Source organism: Podarcis filfolensis (genome assembly GCF_964270895.1).
Source record: "Podarcis filfolensis genome assembly, chromosome: 1".
Taxonomy (NCBI): domain Eukaryota; kingdom Metazoa; phylum Chordata; class Lepidosauria; order Squamata; family Lacertidae; genus Podarcis; species Podarcis filfolensis.
Window position 1 is genome coordinate 77,076,984 of NC_139604.1, and position 25,795 is coordinate 77,102,778.

The window sequence follows — 25,795 nt, forward strand, 5'->3', positions numbered from 1 at the left end:
TACCACAAGTCTTCTCTATTTCCCCAAGGATATTTGGCTTTATGCAAGTCTCAAATGTCCATGCTGCAATACCATTAGAGAAGCTGATCTGATGCACAAACATATCTATAAAAATAGCAAGACTTCTTTTCTAACACTCACCGACTATTTCTATTTCAGAGAAGTTTTTCCAGATGTATATGCCATCACAATTATAATTATCAGGCTGTTCAAACAAGAAAGTTATACGGAACAACTATGATGCAATTTGGTATCCACCCCACCCCAATCACAGCGCTTCTGTCCTGGTTTCAAGTGTTCCTTTTATACTGCATTACCCGTTGTATTATGGAAATGCAGCATTTTGAAAGATACACTGTCATGTCATGTTAATAGAAAGCTCTAGAACATGAATTTGTGTGTGGGTCCACAAAGCCACACTTCCTGGATTGTTTGCACACACAAAAAATCACGCATAATTTGCATCAGTTTCTCAGGCTAATTTGTATAAGTAGAAGCTGAACACGTATGAACAGACAATTAAAATATTGGCTGTTCATTAAGAACATAAGACTATTTTGCTGCATGAAGCCAGTGGCTTATCTGGTCCAGCATCCTATTTTCACAGTGACCAGGCAGGAAAAGAGCAGAAGAGTACTCTTGCCTCCTGGCATTCAGAAGCATTACTGCCTCCACAGTAATGCCCTCCCCTTGGCATACCCACACATAATGCCAAAACATCTGACAATATATATAATTTAAACACACAGTGACAAAGGTCACTAAAATCAGATCAAGTATTGCTGATAAAATCTAAGAGAACATATTTGTGCACTCACCATCCACTCGGATATGACAACATCCACTTTGTCAACGGGCAAATCAACTTCTTCAATTCTTCCTTTGATCAAAGAAATAGTATCTCCCAGTCCATTGAGTCTGCAAGCACAATGTCAAGAATGTTACACGCCTTCTAGTCAAGATTCACAAGTGCTCCAACAATAGCATTACCCTAACAGACCCACAAAAGAATGATGAGGGGGGGAAATGGCAGTGATGATGCTCAGGAATTTAGCAATGGACTTTTTACTACGTGAGATATCAAAATGATTTATTTTACACATAGCCAATGACATAGGGCATCGCAGAAATGAACAATGATACAGCACCTAGGGGGACTGTACATGCAGAACTATGAACCCAGTCTCTGCCCGCCATGTAAATTAAAGTACATTCATGGCGGCACTCAAGACACTTTGGCCTCTGGTGACGATTACTGATCAATGGGGACTGACCAACCTTCACTGCCAATCACTTCTCAGCATAGGCAGACATTCCAGGAAATCCTCAGTTTGAACAAGAAAATCATGGCCAACAGCCCTGGAACAAGCCAGGATATGAAAATAATTTAACAATGGCTTCATATTGTGGCTTGCTCTGAAGCCATTAACCATAGTTTCCCACTATGGATTGAATACTTCTGGGCTTGTTCACTCACGAACACAATAGGGAAAGCGTGGTGATTCAATGGGGGCATGGAAGGTGCACTCATATATCTCAACTTAAGCCAAGATAAGATCGTCTGAATGCATACTATGTATTCAAAATGGGTGGTTGTGACAGCTACTCTGAAGGTATGTAACAAGACTCTTACAAATTGTTTTAATGTGAATTAGAGACAAATGAAACAATTTTACGATCAGCAGATGTAACCTCAGAGCAACTGTTCACTGGGTACTCCTAGAAATCATTCATCACTGTCATAAGATTAGTTCTTTTAAACCCACTTTTGCCCCTACCATGGCATGCAAATCAAACAACTCCAAAACTGTCACGCTGACAGGTATTTTCATAATTATCTCAGATACAAAGTGTAGCAAGGTCTTCCTGTACTCCGTAATGAAGGAATAAAAAATGAGTCCAAATGGCAGTTTCTTAATGCAACAGCTGCCTGCAGCACTTCAGAAAAAGGATAAGCCTAGATAACTGCGCTTTGTAGAAACTGCAGTTCCATGATAGAGGTATTGCACACATCATGTAACGTGCTCAAACCCGCCAATTTGAGCAGGATCTGAAAAAATTAATTGCCTTAACTGCAATGGTAGTACTTTCTACATCTTGCACCTTAAGAGCTAGAAATACACCAAATCAGATGTCCAGATATGAGTTTATTTACCAAGGTCTTTACAATATCCCAAAGTGGGTATAGAATACAAGCAATATAAAAACAGGGTTGAAATCTAATTGCAATGTTGTGAAAGGCAGCTGTTTTGCCACTTTAGGTGCAAATATTGTTTTCCTGTCCTCATTAACAGTGAGCGCTAGAGGCTCCTAAACATTGGGCCATGTCCCTGGATCCCATAATTTGCTGCCCGTGACTTTGTGGTGAATTTAAATAAAGGCTTTGCTGACAGTACAGAAAGTGAACTATGCAACAGCATCCCTTGCCAGTAAGCCAGGCAATGTACAGGGGACAACTACTGTTACTTAAAAATATAAAGTGCCACACTCTTAAATGCAGATGGGCACCCAAAAATGGGTGCGTACATAGTGAAGAATATTAACGCAGGGAATTCAAGTTTCTAAAATTCTCTTACCTAATGATGTCCATAGCTTGATAGATAATTTCAGACTGGTCTACTCCTATCACCTTCTTTGCACCTGCTTTGGCAGCAAACATGGAAAGGATTCCAGTTCCACAACCAACATCCAGGACAATCTAACAGAAAAAAAGAAAGAAAGAATTAGTGTGGCAATGCTACAAAGCCATTATAATGCAGCCGCAAAACCTATTTGTGAAAGTTTGCAAGTTTCCAGTAAAAAGTAAGTAAGAAACACAATGGATTAAATTCTCAGGAGAGCAAAAAATACAGTCATACCTTGGATTACAGATACTCTAGGTTGTGTGTTTTTGGGTTGCGCACCGCGCTGAACCCGGAAGTACCAGAATGGGTTACTTCTGGGTTTTGGCGCTCACGCAGAAGCGCTAAATTGCCCTTTGCGCATGTGCAGAAACGCCGAATTGTGACCTGTGCACGCGTAGACATGCGCTGCAGGTTGCGAACGTGCCTCCCGCCCGGATTACATTCGCAACCCGAGCATCCACTGTGCACCTCATAACAGAGATAGAGAAGCTGTCCTCCTCCAAGTCGACTCCCAACTCCCATTAGCCCCAACCAGCACGGACAGCAGTCAGGGATAATGGGAATTTTAGTGTAGCAACATTCAGACATCTACAGGTTCTTCACTTCCTGCCACACAGGTCGCATGCAGCTATTGAAACAATTTTTGCAGAGTGTCGCAAGCTATACTGAGAAATCTGAACAACTTGGCATAAAACAATATTCAAAAAACACATCTCAATGTCTCACAGGTTGAACCCACACAACCCTCAGGCAAATAATATACTTATGGTGCCTCTGAAATCTCGTTGCAATTCCAAAACATTCAAAATCAGCAATACCAGCACCACAGTGCAGCTAGGTAAGAATGTTACTTGTCCAACATACTGGGACAGTACAATAAAGCATATCATTCCTATGACAAATTCAAGCCATCTATGTAGAATATGTAGTCCAATACTGAGTTAACATGTCTGTGTATCATACATATGTATGTGCATGTGCACACACAGGCCTAAATTCAACTAACCTGGCACATTAGGAGAAACCAATGTAAGGGCTCCTGCTAGTGCAATGGGATTTACTCCCTCCCATGTGCCTCCCCCAAATATGCTCTGGAGAGCCAGAAGAACCCCCAGAATAACATGTAGGAGAGGGAGGATTGTTCTGCCTGGCAAAAGAGAAATGCTTGCGCTGATGAAACGATTAGAAGAGTGCATCACTGAATTCCTCCTACAGAACACCCACCTATATTCATTTGAAAATAAGCTGAGCTGGTGAGCATGGGGGGTGGGGATACAAGACAGATGCCCAGATAACTGGACACACAAGTGTTCAGCCACCAGATAATTATTCAGACTGCCAACATCTGATGGAGGGCTCTGACTGTATTCCAGTGGTGCCATTTACAGGTCTGTAATTAAAGGCCTGTCAGCTTTTTTTCATTATAGACCCTTCAGTGATTTTTCACCAGAGAGATTTCCAAGCTGAATAGCAAACACTATGATGAGGTGTTTTGTTTTTGTTTTTTTAAATAATCACAAAAAATCAGAGAGGAAGATCATTTGGCTTAGGAATAAAGCAGCAGTTTGCTTACAGAAGTGAACTTCCAAGTGTAGATTAAAGATCTGAAGAAGTACCTAGATATTTAGGTTAGGCATTATGACCGCAGCACTCTTAACTGTCTGGCTAGTTTATCTTCCTGCTTACATACTGCTTTGTTCTTTACACACTCCATTATAAATATAAATACAGTGGTACCTCAGGTTACATACGCTTCAGGTTACAGACTCCACTAACCCAGAAATAGTACCTCGGGTTAAGAACTTTGCTTCAGGATGAGAACAGAAAACGTGCTCTGGCGGTGTGGCAGCAGCGGGAGGTCCCATTAGCTAAAGTGGTGCTTCAGTTTAAGAACAGTTTCAGGTTAAGAATGGACCTCTGGAACGAATTAAGTTCTTACCCTGAGGTACCACTGCATAGCACGGTATCTCATTCAATCCTTTATGTTTGTTTTTTTACAACAGCTAATGGTAGCTGATGATACACTGCATCAAGAATCATGAGAATGATACTGCAGCTGGATGCATCACCATGTAAAAGGTAAAGCAACCCATTTCACCTTGTCATCTGTCAGTCAAGTATATAAAGACTGGCTTTGGGGAGAATAAAGGGAGACCATTGTTGAAAGGTTCAAAATTACATTCAATTTCATCCTGTTAAATGCATGAAATCCCTGAACATTTAGCGTCACATTTCTGAATGCAAGGCTACCCTCAAATATGGTAATGTTAATGATTTTTTACGTAGGGTCAGTGACAAAACATCAACAGGGTCTTGATAGAGAAACTGGTGTTCCAGGTTTTTGTTCTGACAGGTATCAAAAAAACCCCTCTCAACAAAAAAAAAAAGGACAGTCTTTAAACCAATGGGTAGGCAAGCTGTTCTTCACATCTTTGGTCAGCCCCAAGATAGCTGGCACTGCTACTTCTATGTTTCTTAATTCACTTGAAACTTACTCAGTATATTTTTTTTAACTATGGAAGTGGCAGATAAAGTAGAATGGGTGGGTGCTGGAACTGGTCTGCTTACTTCCTTCTGCCAGTTTTCCAACATTGGCAAAATTAAAATGCTTGTAGTTGGAGAAGTAAACACAGATGGTCCCTAGAAATTCACACAACTATGGGGATGAACCTTGCTCCCTCTCCAGCTCCAAGGCAGAGGACAGGAGCGGACTTCTCAAAGAGGCAAAGCACAAGACTGGGGACAACACACTGCTCCCCATTCAAGGACTCTGGTTGCTTAACAAGGCAGGCAAAAACTGTGAATGCAGAATAAATATGTTGTTGAAATGTTCCCAAATAAATTAACTTGCATTATAAAAAAAAAAATCAGAAATCTGTTCTTTAACGTATTTTAACTGGGGCATAGAAGTGTAGTGCCAACATGTATCTGTATGGAATATATGGACAGGCCTTTCAATGAGGGCACGTCACAATGCACTGACATTATATATGCTCTGCCAAGGGCCAATGAAGGAGACAATGGAAAAGGCCCAGCAGTGGGTCCCTGCTGTATGTGTTTAGGGGGAACAGATTGTGCCACGTATTTAGAGCATTCTTCTCTTTCATGCACTTATCCTTGTTCCTTGGTAGCACCATATAACAGCAGAATACAGTCCCCAGCAAAGACAGATAACAGCGACAATAGATTTTTATACACTGCCCAGGAAAGCCTAATTTATGTGGGTATCAGTCACAAGAAAACAATGGAATCTGAACTATTTCCAGAACCCAATTCCTTAGGGATGGCCATGACGCCTTTATCATGCAAGATACAGGTTAGAAATTACCTTGAATTACTGTAAATAAGTGTATATGTGGCCTATTTCAGATGCCACTTAACGAACAGTAGACGAGGATAGGTTTAACAAAACGATGCCATCATAATTAATGAACACTCAAAGACAGCACACTGAACAATGACAATGCTGATCAGCAATTTCTCTTATCAGTGCTCTGCACCCTCCAGCAGTATAATAATACTCTCTGTGTAATAGAACCCAAGTACATTGAATCAAAGCCCTGTCAAAGCATCAGTCTCCCAATTCTAGAAAGAAAGCAATCCAAGAGGCTTTTATTACCACAGAGAGTCCCATACCGCAAGAACATTAAGAGCTTTAAAGCTGGCCCACTTACCTTATCTCTAAAGATGTGGGCGTTTTGATATATGAAGTCACGATAGCTTTCTGTGCGTACTTTATCCTGTTTAAAATAAAAAAGATGTGTTCAGAGCACACTTACAGTTTATTACAGTGGAATAAAATGCTTTTGTCACCTTTCCAGTGTTCCCTACCGTATTCCATTTTTTAAAAACAAACAAACCAAGTTTTGGAATTTTCTAAGCAGAGACATGTTTAACGGTCCTTTTTAAAAAAATAATAATCAGGAAGTAGCAAATTCATGTCTAGCCTGTTATGGCAACATTGGCAAAGTTAGTGGGTATAAATGAAATACTGAAGTTTTGTTCTTCCAAGATATAACCCGTCCCTTTTACTCATAAGGAAATATTTAATGTATGGTTCATACATATCTTCCCCCTGTTTTTAAAGCACCGTACCAGGAATCAAGCACATTGCTTCTTGAGTGCAGTCCAACACAAATCTTATTGAATATTAGTACCTGGGGTATGAATGATTGAAGTCATATTAAATGAGAAAAGTAATATACTGCTTCTATTTGTAAATAAGGCCACTGGTCAGCTCTAGGTAGCAAAGCATGCTGTTCTAGGAGAAATCTTATTTTCAGCAAATGCATATAAACCAAGAAAGGTACATAGCCAAGTGAATCTCAGAAGCTGCGCAAGTCACTCTACAAAATGCCAAGCTCAGAAAAAGCCTCCAGTGCCCACTCAGCGTGACTAGAGATATACTGGTGTTTTTCCAGTTCGCGCACCTGAATTGATGTAGTACATCAGTACGTGATCTGGCTATGTAGCTTGTCTCTGCAACCAACTAACATCACTCCTTTTAATATGCGTAGGCAGGGAGAAAGACTGCCAGCAAGCCATATGCTTTACTATTCCTGCAAATGGCTAGAGAACCAATCAGCCAAGCAAAGGTTTTTATTTTTAGCTCCTTATGACAGCGGTCAAAAAAAGAAGAGAAGGGAGTATGAAGTGCGCAGAGAACAGCTAAAAAAAGGCAAGAACCTTTGCTTGCATACAAATTGGACACTGCAGCACTGGATGCAATGCTAAAACGCTGAAAGTACAATTCTCTGCAGCAACCAATATTCCAGAGCTTGAGTTTGTAAAAGCAAAATAACAACTAGAGCTAGACTACCATATCTGTAAGCTTCTGTAAATTTATAAATAAGAATTTGAGAATGCAACATGAAATGGTTGTTTATAAAGATTTTAACATATTGAAAAAACAAGCAACCTTTAGGTTCCAAATCTTCTATGGCAGGTGTGGAGAACTCTTGTCCTTCCAAAAGTTGCTGAACTACAACTCCCATCATCACTGACCATTGGCCAGGGTTGCTAGAGCTCATGGAAGTTGTAGTTCCGCAACATCTGGAGAGCCACAGGTTCCCAACACCCTATACAGAGCTTTAGATATCTAAAAGGACCACCTCTTGCATGAACCCAGGTGTTGTCAAGAGCTGAAGCCATCAGGAAAGGCCATGCTATACATCTCTGTGCCATGTGAGATGCAGAGAATGGAAACGTGGGACAGGTCCTTCCCATCAGCAGTGCAAGGTTTATGGAACTTGCTGCCCTATGATATCTATCTCACTGGGCATATGCAGAGAGCAAGTAAAAAGAACCTTGGTTGAATGTGCATTTTATAGCACTTTGTGGTGTTCTTCATGCTATTTATACTATTGCTGGAAAACTGACCAGTTGCCTGACCTGGTATAAGGCAATCTAGTTCAAGAGTCTATGCTGCCTGGCAGCAGCTCCCCAAGGACCGGGCAAGACATTTTCCCAGTCCGACCTGCAGAAGCCAGGTACTGTGTGCAAACAGTCCCACAACTAAGCTATGCCACTTAGTTATGGTCCTTGCCAATTTCAAATTGTTGTTTAATTATTGTTTCGCATCACTGGTTGCAAGACATCTTGAGGATTCAACTTGGGTGGAAAGTGCAAGTTATAAATAAAATAAAATAAAATAAAATAAAAGAGCATTTCAGTATTGCTTGCTGCAAACATCTGAAATGAAGTGATTCATTTGGGTCTCTTTAAATGCTCATTTTTGAGGATTAGGAGCTATTTATTTATTTGCGTCCACTACTTTGACACTCTATTACGTGAGACTGCCTAAGATTAAAATTCTCTTTGTCTGTCACAAGAGCGGTCAACTGTGAATCTCTCAGACTTCCACCCTCACTACTTTTTGCTACCTGAACTTAATCAATAGATTTCCAACTGCTGTCTTCACTACATGCACGGCTGCTCAGGAAACCTCTAGTCATTTATTTTGGGGCACTGTTAACTCCTCTTTCCCCCCACCATCAACCACTGCGCCCTCTCTGCTTCTGTGTAGGAATAATATTCCTACACAGTAAAAAGCAGGAGGGGGAAAGACAGGGAATCCATTATATATGTTAAAGCCCAAATTCAAGTAGAAAAACAGACTATTTGCAATGCTGCAACAGCAAAAAAAAACTGGCAAACCTGGGTCCTTGTGCAGAACAAATAGGGAAGTGCTTAAAACATAAGCAGTATTTTCCATTTCAAACATATAAACGATAGTCTGACAAATCCAGTGTTAACAAGTCCGCCCTCCCCAACAATGGAAAAGGCATGTATAAACATTTAATCCTGCTTTCCCCTCCAAGATACATATATATATATAAAATTAACACTGAGTTAACACATCTAAATTAACACATCTGAGACCATGTGGAGCTTAATCACCCCTTAATTGCACATGAAAGGCTGTAGCTCAATGGCAGACCACATGCTTTGCATGAAAAAGGTCTTATGTTCAGTCCTCAGAAGCTATATAAAGGGCTATATAGAATGGATATTTTGAATCGCCTTTCAGGCTAAGTCATCTTCCTAAGGCGGTTTACATATTATTTATTAGATTTATATACTGCATTTTATCAAAAGATCTCAGGGTTGTTCACAAGAAAAAAACACAAGTAATTAAAACAAAAACAATAACTTCCCCTTCCCACACACATGTAAAAAGACTGTAGAATATTAATCAGCCAAAGGCCTGGTTGAGGAGGAACATTTTTGCCTGGCACATAACGATATATAATGAAAGCACCAGGTGAACCTCCTTGGGAACAGCATTCCAAAAATGGGGAGCACTGCAGAAAAGGCCAGTTCCTGTGTTATTGGACCTCACGTGGAGGAGGCACATGAAGAACGGCCTCAGAGGATGAACACAGAGTCTAAGCAGGTTTATATGGGGAGAGGCGGTTCTTGAGGTATTATATATAGCCAATTTTTTTTAAAATCCAGTAAGATTGCAAAACACTAAAACATAATAAACAAAACAGAAGTAGCAAAAATAACTATCAGATAAACCAACAGATTAATACTTCAACACCAAACTGAACAGTTTTTAAAAGATGGCAACATAAAGTTATCTATATGCAGACTGTAATAAATACAGTGGTACCTCAGGTTACAGACACTTCAGGTTACAGACTCCGCTAACTTAGAAATAGTACCCCAGGTTAATAACTTTGCTTCAGGATGAGAACAGAAATTGCACGGCGGCAGTGCAGCAGTGGCAGGAGGCCCCATTAGCTAAAGTGGTACCTCAGGTTAAGAACAGTTTAAGGTTAAGAACGGACCTCCGGAATGAATTAAGTTCTTAACCCGAGGTACCACTGTAGGACTTCAGAGCTCTTCCAAAGACTTGCAAGCAAGGGTACTGAACATGTTTCTCAGGAAGGATATTCCAGAGTTGCAGGGCCAGCCTAGCAGCTCTCGCCGATAGATCTGATATTGGGGCCTCTGATGCTAGCCTTAAGGCTTGGGCAGGTATGTGAGTGTAGGTGGTCTATCCAATAGCTTTCCAGGTTATGTAAGTTAGCCCTTTAGGAGGAACACACGCTGTCCAGGATCACTTCTGTTCTACCACCCAGATCAGCAGATTTCTTGACCCACGATGTCTTTGTCTTGTACATTTGTTTACCACCATCTATCTCCAAGGTGCCCAAAACATCTGATCAGGGCTTCTTCCACTGTCTTGGAACTGACAAATGCAAAAGAGCTGCATGTCATCCACATACAGATGACAACCTCAGCTCAGACTTCTGGAATGTTGATCCTATGCTAAATTGCCTTCAAGCATTCCCTGATCTACAATAACAATAAGCCGGGAACCTGGGTCCTCCAGATGTTGCTGCTCTGCACTCCTCATCACCCCTGACCACAGGCAATGCTGACTGGGAGTGATGGAAGATTGAGTTCAACAGCACCTAGTAAGTGACAGGTTCCACTCCCCCAATCTTTTTCGTATATATTGAAGATCTAAACCTACAATAGGCCCTGCACATAAATGAATTGTGTAAGCAGGGATCTACAAGACCCAGAAGGAAGAGGTGGAATATTTTCCATTATAACAACTGAGTAGTATAAGAGCAAAGAATAACATAGATCAGAATCTAGAGTTCCAGTGACTTAACAGAACCTAGCATGTTAAGTGCTTTCAGTTTTGTGGGAATCTTCAGGGTGGCAGGAGAGGATATATTGTTTATTAATATCCTTCCTAACTTGCACTAGCAAGTTCCTTTACTCAGCAGAGTGCACTCCCCTTTAAAGAGCAGAAAACTAGTTGCAAACTCGCGCAAGTTTCTTAAGACAATACGCAATTCAATCTGGCTTGTCCAGATCGAAATGTATTCTAATATTTTCCTGGTAAGACCCCTTGAATCCCTCCTAAAAGAATAAAGACACCACAGTCTTGTTCATAAGCAATAAAAAGAAAGTTTACTCACGATCAGGCAGAGCAGTGTGATCCCTGAAGGCAGGCTTAAGGCTTAAAGTTACAAGCATATACAAAGAGGTTTACCCCATATGTGGGTTGACCTAATGACTGCAGTTAGCAGTCCAGGAAGTTTGCAGGACAAAAGGAAGATGGAAAAGAGGAGAGAGACTGGCAGCATGCCTTGGCCTTTTACCCGGTCTGGAAAGGTCACAGCTACCCACTAGTCACATGCAAAGAAGGATGTTCCAGGCCGGGAGGAAGAGGAAGTTTTGACTGGCTGGACCAAAAATTCCCTTGCATGTCCATTCTAGGAAAACAAGGAATGTTGTACTTGACTGGTCTCAGGGGATTACGTCCCACAAGTTTCACCTGCTGCCTAATCCTACGTGGATTTTTCTATATTACAATTATATAGAATAGATATGTTGCTGTATCTTACTGTAAAACCCTCACGAAATAAAATTCTGATAACGGGATAGCATAACACACACACAGGGTTTTTTTTTATCTCTTGAACAAAAACATTTCTGATAAAGTTATGGATTGTTCTCATGAACAAAGTACATTTCAGGCCATCAGTACTTTCATCTTTCCGTTTCAACAATCTACTTTTATAGCCACCAGGATCTACCATATCCAAATGAGCCGAAAGTAATTATATCCAAAGTATCTTCCATTATGGAGATAAACAGAGTTGACCGTTTTCATTCCTGGCCAAATTGTTTTGGTGCTGCACTGCATCCCTCTGCAGGGAATCCACAAACCTTTACGACTGGCTTCCTGGACAGTGTAAAGGAAGACTAGACTGTGCCTGCCCCTTTGCATATTGAGCCTGGGTGCTTATTCTTCTGTAGTGTTTCCCCCTTCGTGCTTTTATTGTGGGTTTTTTATTTTATTTTTTACCTTTGCTTTGAACAGAGCAACAACCAGGAAGTACAGTCAGGGTTAAAAATGCAGCTAGCTGTGCTGCAGTGTACTTATGGACAAACCCCCATGGCTTCCATCTTTACAGCGAGAAAGACATGCTTCTACTGGTTTGCTGACCTTTATCATCTCTTCATGGATCCCGTAGTGGCCATATGAGCTGAAGTAACCATCTTCCTCATCCTCTTTTAGGTCCGCAATGGTGCCACTTCTGACTTCTGTGTTCATCACGAAATCCTGGGCAAATTGTCTGTAATCAATTTGGAACAGACCCTTGAGACACGTTAAGGAGACCATAAAAAGGAATGCAGGGAGGGTGTGTGAAGAAAGAAAGCATGTAAGTTTCAAGGGGCTATCGTGGATCTGAAGCATGCTGAAGCTCCCCCTGCTGGCTGCTGTGCAGGACGCTGCAACGTACAAAATTTGTATTCTCTTTGCATGCTAGCCTCAGTATTTTTCCACATTTCAGATTCCCTAGAACTCATGATTTGGAATCCTGACTTGCTATTTTCACAAGATACCTTCAAGATAAAAAGCCTTCCACATCAAGCCATTTAAAGTAGATGCTATTGTTAACCTTAAAAGCCACAACTATACCAAGGAGGACACACTTTTGAAGGTGTTCTTAAAAGGCAGGCAAACAAGTGGAGAAGCCAGGGATACAGATCCCCCAATTACCCAAATGGTATAGTACAAGATGTCCTTATTACGTATAATTGAAAATAATTAGCAATAAAACAGAAAATGATCTTTCAAGGACAAGCCATCGGCTATGGAAAAAGGAAAGGCAGCCATAAAAAGTACCATGTTTTCAAAGTGAATGTAGTATGCAGCTGGAAGAAGAGCTCACTCACTTTAACAGCGCAATCCTACAGCAGCAGGGGACAAAGGATCTGCGGCAGAAAAAGTGCCAAATTCAAAGCCCTGCTGCTTTTATGCAGCTACGGCAGATGATGGCAAGGGGGCTGAACTGGCATACCCCCACCTCAAGAGAATGTTGCCTGAGGCCTTTGGATCCAAAGAACACGGGAGGGCTGGGGGTCCCCAATGCCCCCATGAGCTGCTCCAAAACACCTTTTTGCTGTCACCACCACTGGAGAAGTAATGACAGTATGGTGGCCATTTCCATGCCCATCACGTGAAGGCATGTAAAAGTGAATCTCATTCACCATCCTTGGACCTCCCTCTCTGTAGAGAGAGAGAAGGTCCACATTTTAGGGATGGACAGTGCATCACTCCAAATGCTTATTTGGTTTTTCATTGCTCATTTTTCTATAATATGTTAATTTAGACATTACTATAGCAGTCCAGATTCTGGAAAGCCATTCTGAACCTGATGAAGCAATACTCCCCTTGCCCCCTAATTTATTTGCTGAACAAATCTGAAAGCAGTGAGAAGATCTGCTACCACTTCCAAATCAATGCCTAAAATGAAAGGTTTTAAATAGCACTTTTTTAGGTTATGGAAATAATAAATATCTACTACTTTTCCTGATTAGATTCTGGGATGTCTTCTAAATGATCAGATATTCCCTATGTATGTGTAAGTCTGCCAGTGGAGCTCTAAATCTCCAACAATTCCTCTGTGTTGGTGAATATACCGTATTTTTCGCTCTATAAGGCGCACCAGACCACAAGACGCACCTAGTTTTTGGAGGAGGAAAATAAGAAAAAAAATATTCTGAATCTCAGAAGCCAGAACAGCAAGAGGGATAGCTATGCAGTGAAAGCAGCGATCCCTCTTGCTGTTCTGGCTTCTGTGATAGCTGCGCAGCCTGCATTCGCTCCATAAGACGCACACACATTTCCCCTTACTTTTTAGGAGGGAAAAAGTGAGTCTTATAGAACAAAAAATACGGTAATTATTTTGTAGAATTAATTTCTCCATTAAGAGAAATTAAGAGAAGGGGGCAATAAGTTGAAGAAGAGACTAGAGTAGCTGTGATCAGTGCATTATGAATTGAAACCATGGACTGTAGGAACAGCAACTACACCTTTAACTAGGAAATACCTCATCAAAACACTTGATTTTGGAGTTTCAAGTAGAATGGTTTTAAACAGGTTCTTCCTGTGGTGTAAAGCAGATATGCTGGTTTAGAATCTGGTTAACCACAGAGGTGGGAGGCCAATTAAAATGGTCAACCCCTAGAGACTGATGGATTGAAAGGGATTTCTGATGCCTCTGAGGGATTTTCTAACTCACAGAGCTGGCTATTCTGCTGATGGCCTGATCACTTCTGTGCTCCGCAGATTAATGCAGGCACTCCTAAGGCCTCCCCCCCCCCCATGAATGATTCCCAAAAGTTGTTTGAATTACTGACGAGCTATGTTTATGGTGCCTGGCTGATGTTGCTCAGTGCCATCTAGCAGAGCCTTTCACATCATGGTCCTCAGAAAGTTACAAGAAGCCATGGAAGCCCACTGTGATCTGCTTGTGAAGAACTTTGCAGATAAAATTGTTCAGATCCATTTTGACTTGGACTCCAGCTTGCCAGCAGAGTAAGGAATCTGTCAGGCAGGCCTGGTGTTGCAAATCCAGAGATTTGGGTTGAAAAGTCCTCAACATACACCCAACTCTCCCTCTCATTTTCATCTGATCCTAGGGAGGGAGCTGAAATGCTGAATTGTGCTGTAACTCTGAAGGATGGATAGGCTGCAAAGAAGCTGAAACTTAATGCAGACAAAACAGAACTATTTGTAGGTTGACTGTGTGACTCAGGACTGAGTTCACAGCCAATTCTGCATGAAGTTTTTTCTCTGAATGACCAGGTATGCATAGTTGGAAGATAGGGAGGTATTCCTCAATCCAGATCTCACATTTGTTATACGTGGTGTTGGTTACTAAGGGTGTCCTTTTTCAAGCTTTGGCTGCTGTGCCAGGTACAGTGCTTCCAGACAAAACAGGCTTTGCCTTCATTCATGCTCTAGTGACCAGCAGCTTAGACACATGTAACTCTGACAGTCTATGCGGCGGGGCTACTCTTGAAAAAGCGTTTGGACACCTCAATTACTGCAAAATCACAAAAGTCAAAATGCTGGCATGAGCTAGGTGTTTTGATTCTATCATGCCATTTCTACAGGCTTAGCTAAAAGCACTGGTCTAAATATTTAAACCCCTTAACAACTTGGGAACTACCTCCTGTATGCTCTTTCCCGCATGTTCCAATTGTCATTGGGGTCCTGCTGCAAATCCCTCAAACTTGGAAGACAAGGCTGATAGGCCAGCTAAAGGTAGGGACTGTTGTGGCTCCTACCCTATGGAACACCTTGCCAAGGAAATCCATCAGGCCCCATCACTATACTGCTTCAGGCAGCGGGTGAAGGCCTGGTCTTTTTCTACAAAAAATCTATTTCCCTACTTGTGTTAATTTTGCTGAATCGGCTTTTAGGGATTATACCTGTTGCTCCATTTCTTCTACTTTATCTTAGCTGTCTTGGCTCTCCTTGGATAAACAGGAGAGGTAGATCTTTTAAAAACTAAAAATAAAGTAAAATGCATCTTTCCCCTCCACATTAACACCTCAGGAAACATGATGTGCAAATCCTCCATTTATTTATTTATATTTGATTTTATTTTTAATTTCGCGCAAGCGCTTTCACTCGCCTTCTTCTCTAACAGCAAGCGCCAAACGTTACTTCCAAATCCCCCATTTAAAGAATTTTTAACTTTCAAAATAGAAAGAGTACTGCAGGAACTGCCACGTCTGTGACATCCCTACACGGTGGAATAGGAATGGCAGCTGTATTATTTGTTTGCAGAATCCTGCTTCCCAACAACTTAGCCGGAGACTTGGTCTCTCTGTCAACACATATATCTGAATTTCATAAGGAACGTACTAACCTCTTTCTAATCCATTCAGATGAAGCATCATCCTGCTGAGTTTCTAGTGGCCTAAGCACTAAAAGATGCTTCAGTCTAATAGATACTAGAGTAAAAGGCTCTCTGGCCAATACCTCATTTTTTGAAGATCTTCTTGGGCTCTGGCCAATGCTGCTTCTGCCAGCTCTGCTTTGTGCTCTGCATGTTTCAAACGCTCAATGGGAGATGAAGTCTCAGTTAGTCCATTAGAACAAAAGATGTCAGTGGAGTCAAGGAGATCTTCTATATCTGGAAATGAACCAAGAGAATTTATCACACAGTGGGCAAATATTAAGAGTTACTGAGTGTTTGGGATCCAAATAACTGCATGGCTTGTTCTGTACGCCAATAAGGCTATATTTATTACTACATTTTGTAAGTCTATTTATATCCCATCTTTCCTCTAAGGTGCTCAATCTAAACATAGAATGCCATCTGTGTTCATCTGAAGATATGAGAGGTTTTTCTTGGCCTAGAATATATCTGCCCTTTAAACCATCAATATATAAAGTTGCACATTTTCATCATCTATAAGAATACAAATTTAAAATTAAAAAGAACCCTACCAAACTGGAGTAAGAGGTCATCTTCCAGGACAGGCTTCAGATATTTCTCTTCCTCCCAAGGAAATGGGGTACTGATAGAACTAAAATACTCTACAGTTGGTTTCTGAAATAAAAAATGAATATTCTCTACAACGTTCTTAACATGTTTAAACTATGCTTATTGTTGTAAAAATATAGTCACCGCAGAAGGAAAATAATGAAAAAGCCTGGTATCAAACCTTAACTCTAACAAGTATTAACTGAAAGCTTGGGCAAGTAACTGTTGTGTTCCAAAATGCTGAATCTTTCTTGCTATTTGTACGCTAGACCAGCCCAATCCATTTTGGCACCCACCTGAAGTGGATCCCAAAATGGTGCCCCCCATTTTGGTGAGGGAAGACCTACAGCAGGAATAAGGGGATATGTGGAAATTGACATCAGAATCTGCTGTCCTTGAGGGTTCTTAAAATTGTATTCAAGCCCTACCAGTAGCATAAAATGACAAAAAAACAGTATATATGATACACATTTGCCATACATTCTACATCTGAACAGAACCTTTCTCTCTCCCAATTGCACATCTTACCATACCCAAATCTGCAGCCTCAATATATTTTACATGTACAAATTTAACTAGACAAATTGTAAGAATGAAAACAATGGATAGCAATTGCATGTTTATGTTCATAAACCTATTACTAAACTTTAAACTAATGCTGACTAGCATGGCTTTGAAGAGACATAAAGGTAAAGGTAAAGAGGCCCCTGACCATTAGGTCCAGTCGTGAACGACTCTGGGGTTGCGGCGCTCATCTCGCTTTATTGGCTGAGGGAGCCGGCGTACAGCTTCCGGGTCATGTGGCCAGCATGACTAAGCCGCTTCTGGCAAACCAGAGCAGCGCACAGAAACACCGTTTACCTTCCCACCGGAGTGGTACCTATTTATCTACTTGCACTTTGCCGTGCTTTCGAACTGCTAGGTTGGCAGGAGCAGGGACCGAGCAACAGGAGCTCACCCCATCGTGGGGATTTGAACCGCCAACCTTCTGATCGGGAAGTCCTAGGCTCTGTGGTTTAACCCACAGCGCCACCCGTGTCCCCTTGAAGAGACATAGCATAGTATAACTTAACTTTAGTCAGATAATACTTGGTAACTTACTTCCAGCCTAATAAAGTTCACTAGCTTGATGTAACCATAGAAATCGAGTTCTAGAAAAGAGAGAGGAAAACAAGTAGCGTGTTTGGTCAAGCTGAAAAGTCAGTCAACATTTTAATCTATTTACCACTGGAATTCAGACATGCTTGTTTCTTTCTGCTGAACTATTTTATTCCATATTATGACCTCTAGTCTGTTTTTTTTAATATCACCCTATAGAAGACTGCCAAGAATATGCCATCTCTCTTACTGGCTCACACTTACAATACATTTGAGTGCTTTCTGTTGTAATAGCAGGCAGTTTGCCACCACACAAAAGGTATTTCATAGCTCACAGATACCATTTACTATAGTATTAAGCAATTTTCTTGTAGTCCAGATCCAGACATCTCTCTCAGGCTCAAAAGTTCCAGTATGTATACAGAGCTAATCCACATATACTTGATGACACACCCATTCGTGTACATGGAACTGTAGACTGCTTATCTTTAGCCTCCAAGATCTGTTGAGTGTCTAACACCAACCATCTTGCTTGTCACACCCAACATGGTAGATTTTGCATGTTTCTGTGTTTGGCAACTTATACTGTAGTGCTAATGAACCAATCTTTTATATAGATTAAGAAGCTTCAAATAATGCTATTCAGCTTCGCTTATTCTCTCCTTCTGCTTCACTGGATAGAATTATTTAAATCATACTGAAACAGAACACAATAAGACATTCATACAAGCACTTAAAACAGTTTAACTAAAGACACTTAAAGTATACGTAAAATCGTTTCCCAGTGCTCTGAAATCTGGGTTTTATTTCACAGGTTAAGACCCATTCATCAATTTGTAAAATGTAAACTTGCAGCAAAATGCAGAAATAAACTTACTGTGTTTATGAGCCAGATTTCCAATATTGAACCCATGATCCGATGTACAATGGCAAAAAGCATCTTCAGCTGAACTGAAAAATCTTGGAAAACACAGTTCAAATGTTGCAGAAATTGTTCATATGCTATGTTAAGCTTTTAAAATATGACTTTGACAGCAATAGAAAACAAACTACAAGCTCCCAAAAAGTGAAAAAAAATCTAGCTGAGTAGATAGTGGTTTGGGCAATTATCAGTAGATTGCGCCCAGGAGTATAAAAGTGAATAATAAATGTTGAATAGAAACTGGAAACATATTATTGTATTGCAGTAAAAACTTCAAAAATTAACAGGAAAAAAGCAAGGAGAGATGGATGGAAACTAGCGGCATTTAAGAATACAGTTCAGCAGGTGGCTGCTGCCTGTGCTCCTCTCTTGCTTGACAAACCCTTCCCAGAGTAATCATTATTCCCATTTTTACTGTTAAACAGCTATTCCCCTGCACAAACCCATCCAACTTTGTGGAAGTCATTAGAGAGTTATAATGGTGGCAGTTACCATGAAAGTGAACAGAGAAGCTGACCAGTTTGCCTTTATATCAGGGATGGAGGTACCTGTGCCCCTTCAGATGTTACTGCAGTGTACCTCCCACCATCCCCAACAACTTCAGCCTCCCATCCACATTATAGCAACAACTATATAACTTAGAACTTTGCACTCCTTGGATTCTTTTGTACTGACTTAGACAGCACCAGCGCCTCTCTACTAAAAAGGGGGGGGGGGGCTTAAAAAAATGCAACAGGATGCTTTGACATCTATTATATCTTTCGGAGCTGAAGGCATTTTGTAAGATGTCGTCTTGCTTGCCAGTTTAACAACTATTTGGATTTGCAAGCGATGTTGCTCCGTGGCAGAGCACCTGCTTTGCATGCACAAGATCCCGGATTCCGCCCAATGGATCTCCAGGCAGGGCTGGGGGAACGACTCCTGCACGAAACCCCTGGAGAGCTGCTGCCAATCAGTGCGGACAAAGCTGGATGGGCCAATGGTCCGAGTCAGTGTAAGGGCAGATTGCTCCGCATCCTATATAATTACTGTTACAGATAGGTAGCCGTGTTGGTCTGCCATAGTCAAAACAAAAATTTTTTTTTCCTTCCAGTAGCACCTTAAAGACCAACTAAGTTAGTTCTTGGTATGAGCTTCCGTGTGCATGCATCTGAAGAATCTGAAGAAGTGTGCATGCACACGAAAGCTCATACCAAGAACTAACTTAGTTGGTCTTTAAGGTGCTACTGGAAGGAAAATTTTTTGTTTTTGTTTTTATATAATTACTGTTGTTGGAAGCTGCTGCTGCGGGCGGGCGGGCTCCACTAATGCAGGGGAAGGGAATGAGAAAAAGATGCAGATATACTAGGCGACGGGAGCTGATGGAGCCACTGCTGAGATCAAAGCAAGAGCTGAGAGGCTTGTCGGGGTGGAGACTCCCCTCCGACCCGGGGGCACGAGGCAAATGGAACCGAACCTGTCGCAGAAGAGGCACGAGGCCAGCGCGGGCGCCTTCGACTCGTCGTCTTCCTCCCAGGCGCCGTCGCTGCCGCCGTCGTCAGACGAGCAAGGCTCGCTGTCCGGACCATCCCCTGCCTGCATCTCGCCTGCGATGAAACGAGAAGAGGGATGAGCGGCGGGGCTTGGAGGTTCAGCCCCGCCGGAACCTTCGGACGGAGGAAAGAAGGAACCTACCAATCACCACAGCTGCCCGGCAGCTCATGGCCGGCCGGGAGGGTCCTTGGAACTCTGCCCCTCTTCCCTGCGAGGCGGACTGGAGCACGTGCGGCTACAGAAAGCACCCAAACTTCCGAGTTGGCGCTTCCGGCAGCTAGAAGGCGGGGAGTGTGCGAAGGGAGGGAGGAAACGGGGAGTCTACGGCGGGCCTAGTGAGCCAAACTTGATAAGTGCGCGAGTGTTTGCTTTGTTTTTGTACCCGCGGCGGGATTTGAGGGGAGGAGCCGATAAACTGCCCTGCATCCCTAACTCTTGAGGATTATGAAGTCAGGCGGGCAGCGGAGGGGGCTGTTTCCATGGTTTAAGTCCACGACGAGAGAGATGACCGTTGAAGGCCTGAGGCGGCCAATCTCACGCATAAATTGCTAAAATTTAGCGGTTTAATAAACGATTTCCCCGCTCCAAGCCTTTAACTAGCTTGCGGTTAAATAACATTGAACCGCAAACAGCGGCTTGAAAGAGCTCGTCCAATGAACGACGTCGGCTTTTCGTCTGGTAAACATGACAAAACAAAATCCTTTATATACTCTATATAAATATGCTACGACTTCATTTTAAAACCGTGTGGCAGAAACAAATACCTTAGGGTTTTCTGTTGCTGTTAATAACATAGCTGTCAACTTTTCCCTTTTCTTGCGAGGAATCCTATTCGAAATAAGGGAATTTCCCTTAAAAAAAGGGAAACGTTGACAGCTATGGTTAATAAATCAGTGTTAATCTGCAGTGCTGGTTCGTGTGACTTGTTTGGTGCTTTATGATTGGTTTGTGGCGTACAGCAAAACTAGAAACATAATGAATTGAAAGAAAATGTTTAAAATAACTTTTGTAAAAACAAACAAACAAACCCAGAAGCCTTTTATTAGGAACTATTAGGAATTATTATTATTCCAAAGGAACAGAAAAGACTTCATGTATGTGACAACAGCAATGCAGATGCTACTAGCCCAGAGATGGAAAGAAGACAAAAGTCCATACCAGAGAGGCCTGGCAAACCAAGCTGTTGGACTATGCCAAAATGACAAAACTGACCGGAAGGCTCAGAAACCAAGAAGACCAAAACTTCAACGAAGAATGAGAAAAAAATATAATTTATCTAGGAGACTACTGTAAGCAGATGAAAACCTTAGTAGGATTTTAATAACACTTGTAATGTAGCAAATATTATGGATAATATGGAAAGATATAAAATATGGACTATGAAATAATATGCACTTGAGAAGGTGGACAATAGGATCCATGGAGGAGAAGGTGGGAAGTCCAGAGATCTGGAGAAATCTCTAAATAGGGATATGTAATTTGGATTGTTATAATTCTGTATTTGTAAAATAATAAAAAATAATTATATATGTAAAAAAGGTAGGCTTGAGTTGGGGCGGCACCTTCCCATTCATATCGGGGGACAAAACAGGATGGCACTGTCCTTGCCCATCCCTCAAAAATGTAATCTAAGAAGAGGAAAGGAATTCCTGAAGCAGGGCACTTTCTCTCCCCCCCCTTCTTGAATGTACACTCTGTAAAATGGAAGACCCTGCAGTATGAGACCAGTCTTATAGCACACAGTCAACTCAAGTGAAGGTGACGATCTTCTTGTCATTGCCCCAGTCCCTTCCTTGAAACTACAGTCTGTAAAGAGGAAAGAAGGAGACATTCTAAAAAGAACAGGAGGAGAGAACTGCCTTCTACTGAGCTCATTCACAGGACTGTCTTAATCATATGTGGCGCTGGGGTGCAAAGATCCACCCGGCACCCCTAGGTTGCCCAGAGTTGTTGACCTTTCTTTAGGGGGGACCCCAAAGTTGTTGGCTTTTTAAAAAGGAAATAGTTGTTTACCTTTAGAACGGTTGTGGGACACAGGGACTCACAGCGTCAACCAAAAGGGGTGCCAGCGTCCCATGCACAGGGTTGTACAAAGGGTGCGGGTTCCATGCAGGGGGGGGGGACAAAATGTCGGGCAGCACGCACAGTTGCCGTGCTGTCCACCGCTGCATCCCCCCACATGGCGGTTAACTGTTTCGGCTGTGCACACAGCACCCAGAGCGCCGTGTAATGTTGTGGGCACTGTGCAACGCATCCTGTTGCATGCACCAAGCTGCGGGTTCCTTTGCTGGCTTTTCCGCTGTCAGTGCAAGCTCCCAGCGCCATCCAACGTGGGGTGCCAGTGCAGAACGATGGGGAATGCAAGCTGCATCAGAGGCAACATCTCCGGACAGGATCCGTGTGCTCCTATTCGTCGGGTTTTGTTGCTGCCTTCGGTGCTGTCGGCGCATGGCGGATCCCACCACAACATTACACAGTGCTCTGGGCATGGCACCAAAACAGTTAGCTGCCATGCCTGTTGGAGTACCGTGGGCTCTTCTGCTGTTGCGGCTTGGTGCGAGTTCGGGGGCGAGCGTTGGAGTCCGGGGAAGAGCTGCCTGCAGCGCTCTGACGGGCTCCGCTCCGCTTGACTGTCAGCGGCTCTTCCCCAGACTCCAACGCCAAGGTGATTGAAATATCACCCTATGTCTGCATGTTGAGCTGCTGTTAAAAGCACAGCTACAATGGCCACTTGAAAACACTACTTGGGCAGAAGATAGAATCTTTTAAAATCATAGGCCACCCACAACCAGTAGCATTTGGTGAGGGGAGGCACTTAGCATATCTCCTAATGTTGACATCACTGTGGCTTACAAGAAGGTAGAGGAGGAAGGAGGTGAGGTTGATGTGGTGTGAACACACTGGCATGAGCACCAGTTTGGCTGCACCGGTGTGTTTGCACTGTGCCAACCTTACTCAGCCCTGCCAGCACCAGCAATGTCAGTAGTGGGAGGTCATGTAAGTGCCAGGACCTTACCCTGCCGACAATGCTAGCTGCAACCCAACATGGAAACCCTACGCATAATCCTACTAAATCTAGTTGGTTTAATAGCAGTATTAGGCTAGCAAGGTCTTGTGAGATCTTCCTGAAATCTCACAAGATCTCCTGAGCTCTGTAAGATCTTGCAAGAGCTCAGTGAGATCTCACAAGATCTCACCAGAATCTGCCATTATTGCTGCCAGGCACTGCTGCACAATCCAGGTAATGGAGGCTTGGGTGGTGGTGAAATTCTCAGCATGTTGTATGCTGTAAGAAAATTATATAGAAATGATGTACCGGTGGTATTTGACTCCTAGTAAGCTTGCAAAAATGTATAAGACAAGTGCAAATATCTGCTGGAAATGGAAGCAAAAGGAAGGCACCTTCTATCATATGTGGTAGACCTGTAAGGTTCTAAAAGCATTCTGGGAAATGATATACATATTAAGATATCTCAAATGGAGCCAGTCTATCTCCGACTGTTCCCTTGGAGCTTCCCAGGCTTGCTGTTGTGTAGGCAGAGTTGTAGCCAGGGCTTTTCAGCCGCTACGGATCACAGACCAATAAGGAGTACCTGGAAATCTGACATTTCCCAAAAGGGCCACGAGGTGACACTATGTTTGGGCTGGCATCTACAGGTTTTTCAAATGAACTTAGCCAGTCATTCTTGCTTCCTCACATCATAATGACTCCTTTCAACCTTTGCTCTGAACAAGGTTTAGTTTTTGCTGAAACATAGGCTCAGTGGCTGAGTGAACTCTGGAGAGTGCTCTTCCAGAAAAAATAAATTGCGGTAGTATAATAATATAATAAAAATGTTATCCAATTATTTTATTTTTTTCATTGATTCAGTTGGGATCCCCTTTTAATACACTGGTCCCCTTAACCTACAGTCCACACCCCAATTATTTGGGATAAATCTTATCTTCTCAGTTTTAAACTCAAGACAATTCTGTTATAACTTGGCATCACTTTCAAAAGAAGTGTTGGGGTCATTTCCAATCTGAGAAAACAGCAAACACGCTGAATTAATTATTTCTAAATTAAATTTGGATCAAGCCTTTCCATTAGCTTTTTCACAAGCGTATACTATTAAAACACATTTTGTGTTTTTTATTTCAGGGCCTTTGCAAAAGAAAATAGAAACAAAAAAATGAAAGTGTTCAGGACCTGGAAAGAAGCAAATATAATAGAAGTGACAAGCACTACTGATAAGACTAGAAAGTGTTAAAAATCTAGCCAACATGCAAAGCAAAAGCTACTGAGAAAGACAAAGATGATGGATATGAATCTATGACATCACTGGTTCTGGTAACAAATACTAAAGTACAGAAAGAATATAAAGTAGATCAGACAACACAGTGTAGCAAACACACTTCGGTTAACTCAGAACCAAGTAGAAATGAACCCCAAACCCAGGGTCATTTGTGTTTGTATGTATAAGAATAGGTACTGTATCTTTCTCTTGCAGGCTGTAAGACGGTGTGCTTTTGATCTGTCTGAGGCTTGGTCCACTTATCTGTTTGGCCTCTCAGATTTACTGACTGAAGTTTGGAAATTCTGTTGGTCAGGGTTTCAAAATTGTTTTGCACATGTGTTGTCTGCCAAAGATTCCTTTAAAACACATCCCCCCTTCAAAGAATTCCAGGTACTGTGGTTAAGGAGTTACAGTTCCCAGCAACCCATAACTAATTGCAGTGCCCATAATTCTTTGAGGAAACAATGTGCTTCAAAAGTGCTTTAAAATATAGGATGTATGAAACTCTAGAAAATGTTGGGTCAAGTTCCAGGATGTAGAGCCTGAATTAGTGCTGGACCACATTGTTACCCCCACATGAACTGAGAATGTAGCTTAGAACACACTCCTGTATCTTTCCTTTTTATTTGTTAGAGCTCCAGAGGTACAACTGTGGAAAAGATGCAGATTCTTAACCCTAGTTTAATGTGCTGCGGTGAGGTCCATCCCTTTGGAGTGCCCATTGTAAAGACTTCTGAGGTGAGTTACAGGTGAGAAGCAGGGGTCATTTGTGTTAAATCTTAATTAGAACAAAAAGACAGGTGAAATTATCAACATTTATAAAGATGCTGCAGTAGTGGAATGAATTTTGAAAACACAAGGGAATGGAGTAGGCAACTTTCTTGTTCTGGGTGTGATTGGGAAAGCTGCATGACATATAATGAAGTAACAGCTGTAGATTTCTATAACACTATTGTTAATGTGTTGATTTGGTATTTATGTAGGCTCCGTTGGTGGTGGGCAGAAAGAATCTTTTCTCCTGTGTTTATTGAATGCCTATCTGCTTATCTGTGGAGAGACAAAGGAAACAGGGATAGTACTTACAGATGGTTCCTGTAACTAGGTTTTTAATAGTGGTTACAGATAGGTAGCCGTATTGGTCTGTCATAGTCCAACCACCCATTCTATCTATCTGCCAACCACCCATTCCCACCACCCTTCTGAGTAATACCCCTCCCCACCTTCTCACTATATAGAAGGATCTGGCAACTTCTGTTTCAGTGTATCTGAAGAAGTGTGCATGCACACGAAAGCTCATACCAAGAACTAACTTAGTTGGTCTTTAAGGTGCTACTGGAAGGAAAAAAATTTTTTTGTTTTTAATAGTGGTGTTAGTGGTTCGGATGTCTGTGTTAGAAAATAAACTTTCCTGCCACAGTGGTGGCCTGTCCAGTTGAGGATTGTGTTGCAAGTATGCAAGAATGTGATTATCGTGCCATTGTCATCACAGGGTTTGTTGTTGACAGTATCCTTATGTCTCAA

General features: G+C 42.0%; 1 protein-coding gene and 1 long non-coding RNA gene across 3 annotated transcripts in view; one reads left to right on the plus strand and one right to left on the minus strand.

Moving 5' to 3' along the window:
• The window catches only part of PRMT3 (protein arginine methyltransferase 3), a 60,652-nt gene extending 39,720 nt beyond the window's left edge, over window positions 1-20,932 (minus strand). Inside the window, exons 1-10 of one of the 2 annotated variants that reach the window (XR_014544456.1) lie at window positions 20,139-20,438; window positions 19,921-20,050; window positions 18,420-18,502; window positions 17,546-17,595; window positions 16,408-16,510; window positions 15,937-16,090; window positions 12,103-12,232; window positions 6,299-6,364; window positions 2,577-2,698; window positions 819-918 (exon numbers count right to left, since the gene is read on the minus strand). Coding sequence is in view for 1 of the 2 variants with exons in the window: in XM_083598904.1 (XP_083455030.1) it covers window positions 819-918; window positions 2,577-2,698; window positions 6,299-6,364; window positions 12,103-12,232; window positions 15,937-16,090; window positions 16,408-16,510; window positions 17,546-17,595; window positions 18,420-18,502; window positions 19,921-20,050; window positions 20,139-20,166 (966 nt within the window). In the remaining variant the exon portion in view is untranslated. Of the gene's footprint in view, window positions 1-818; window positions 919-2,576; window positions 2,699-6,298; window positions 6,365-12,102; window positions 12,233-15,936; window positions 16,091-16,407; window positions 16,511-17,545; window positions 17,596-18,419; window positions 18,503-19,920; window positions 20,051-20,138 lie in introns of both variants that reach the window. The other variant, XM_083598904.1, reaches the window with a different exon arrangement.
• On the plus strand, window positions 20,561-21,210 carry LOC310756525. The gene is made up of 2 exons (XR_014544917.1): window positions 20,561-20,675; window positions 21,106-21,210. It is a non-coding gene; the product is annotated as an uncharacterized lncRNA (long non-coding RNA).
• Window positions 21,211-25,795: the final 4,585 nt, after the last annotated feature.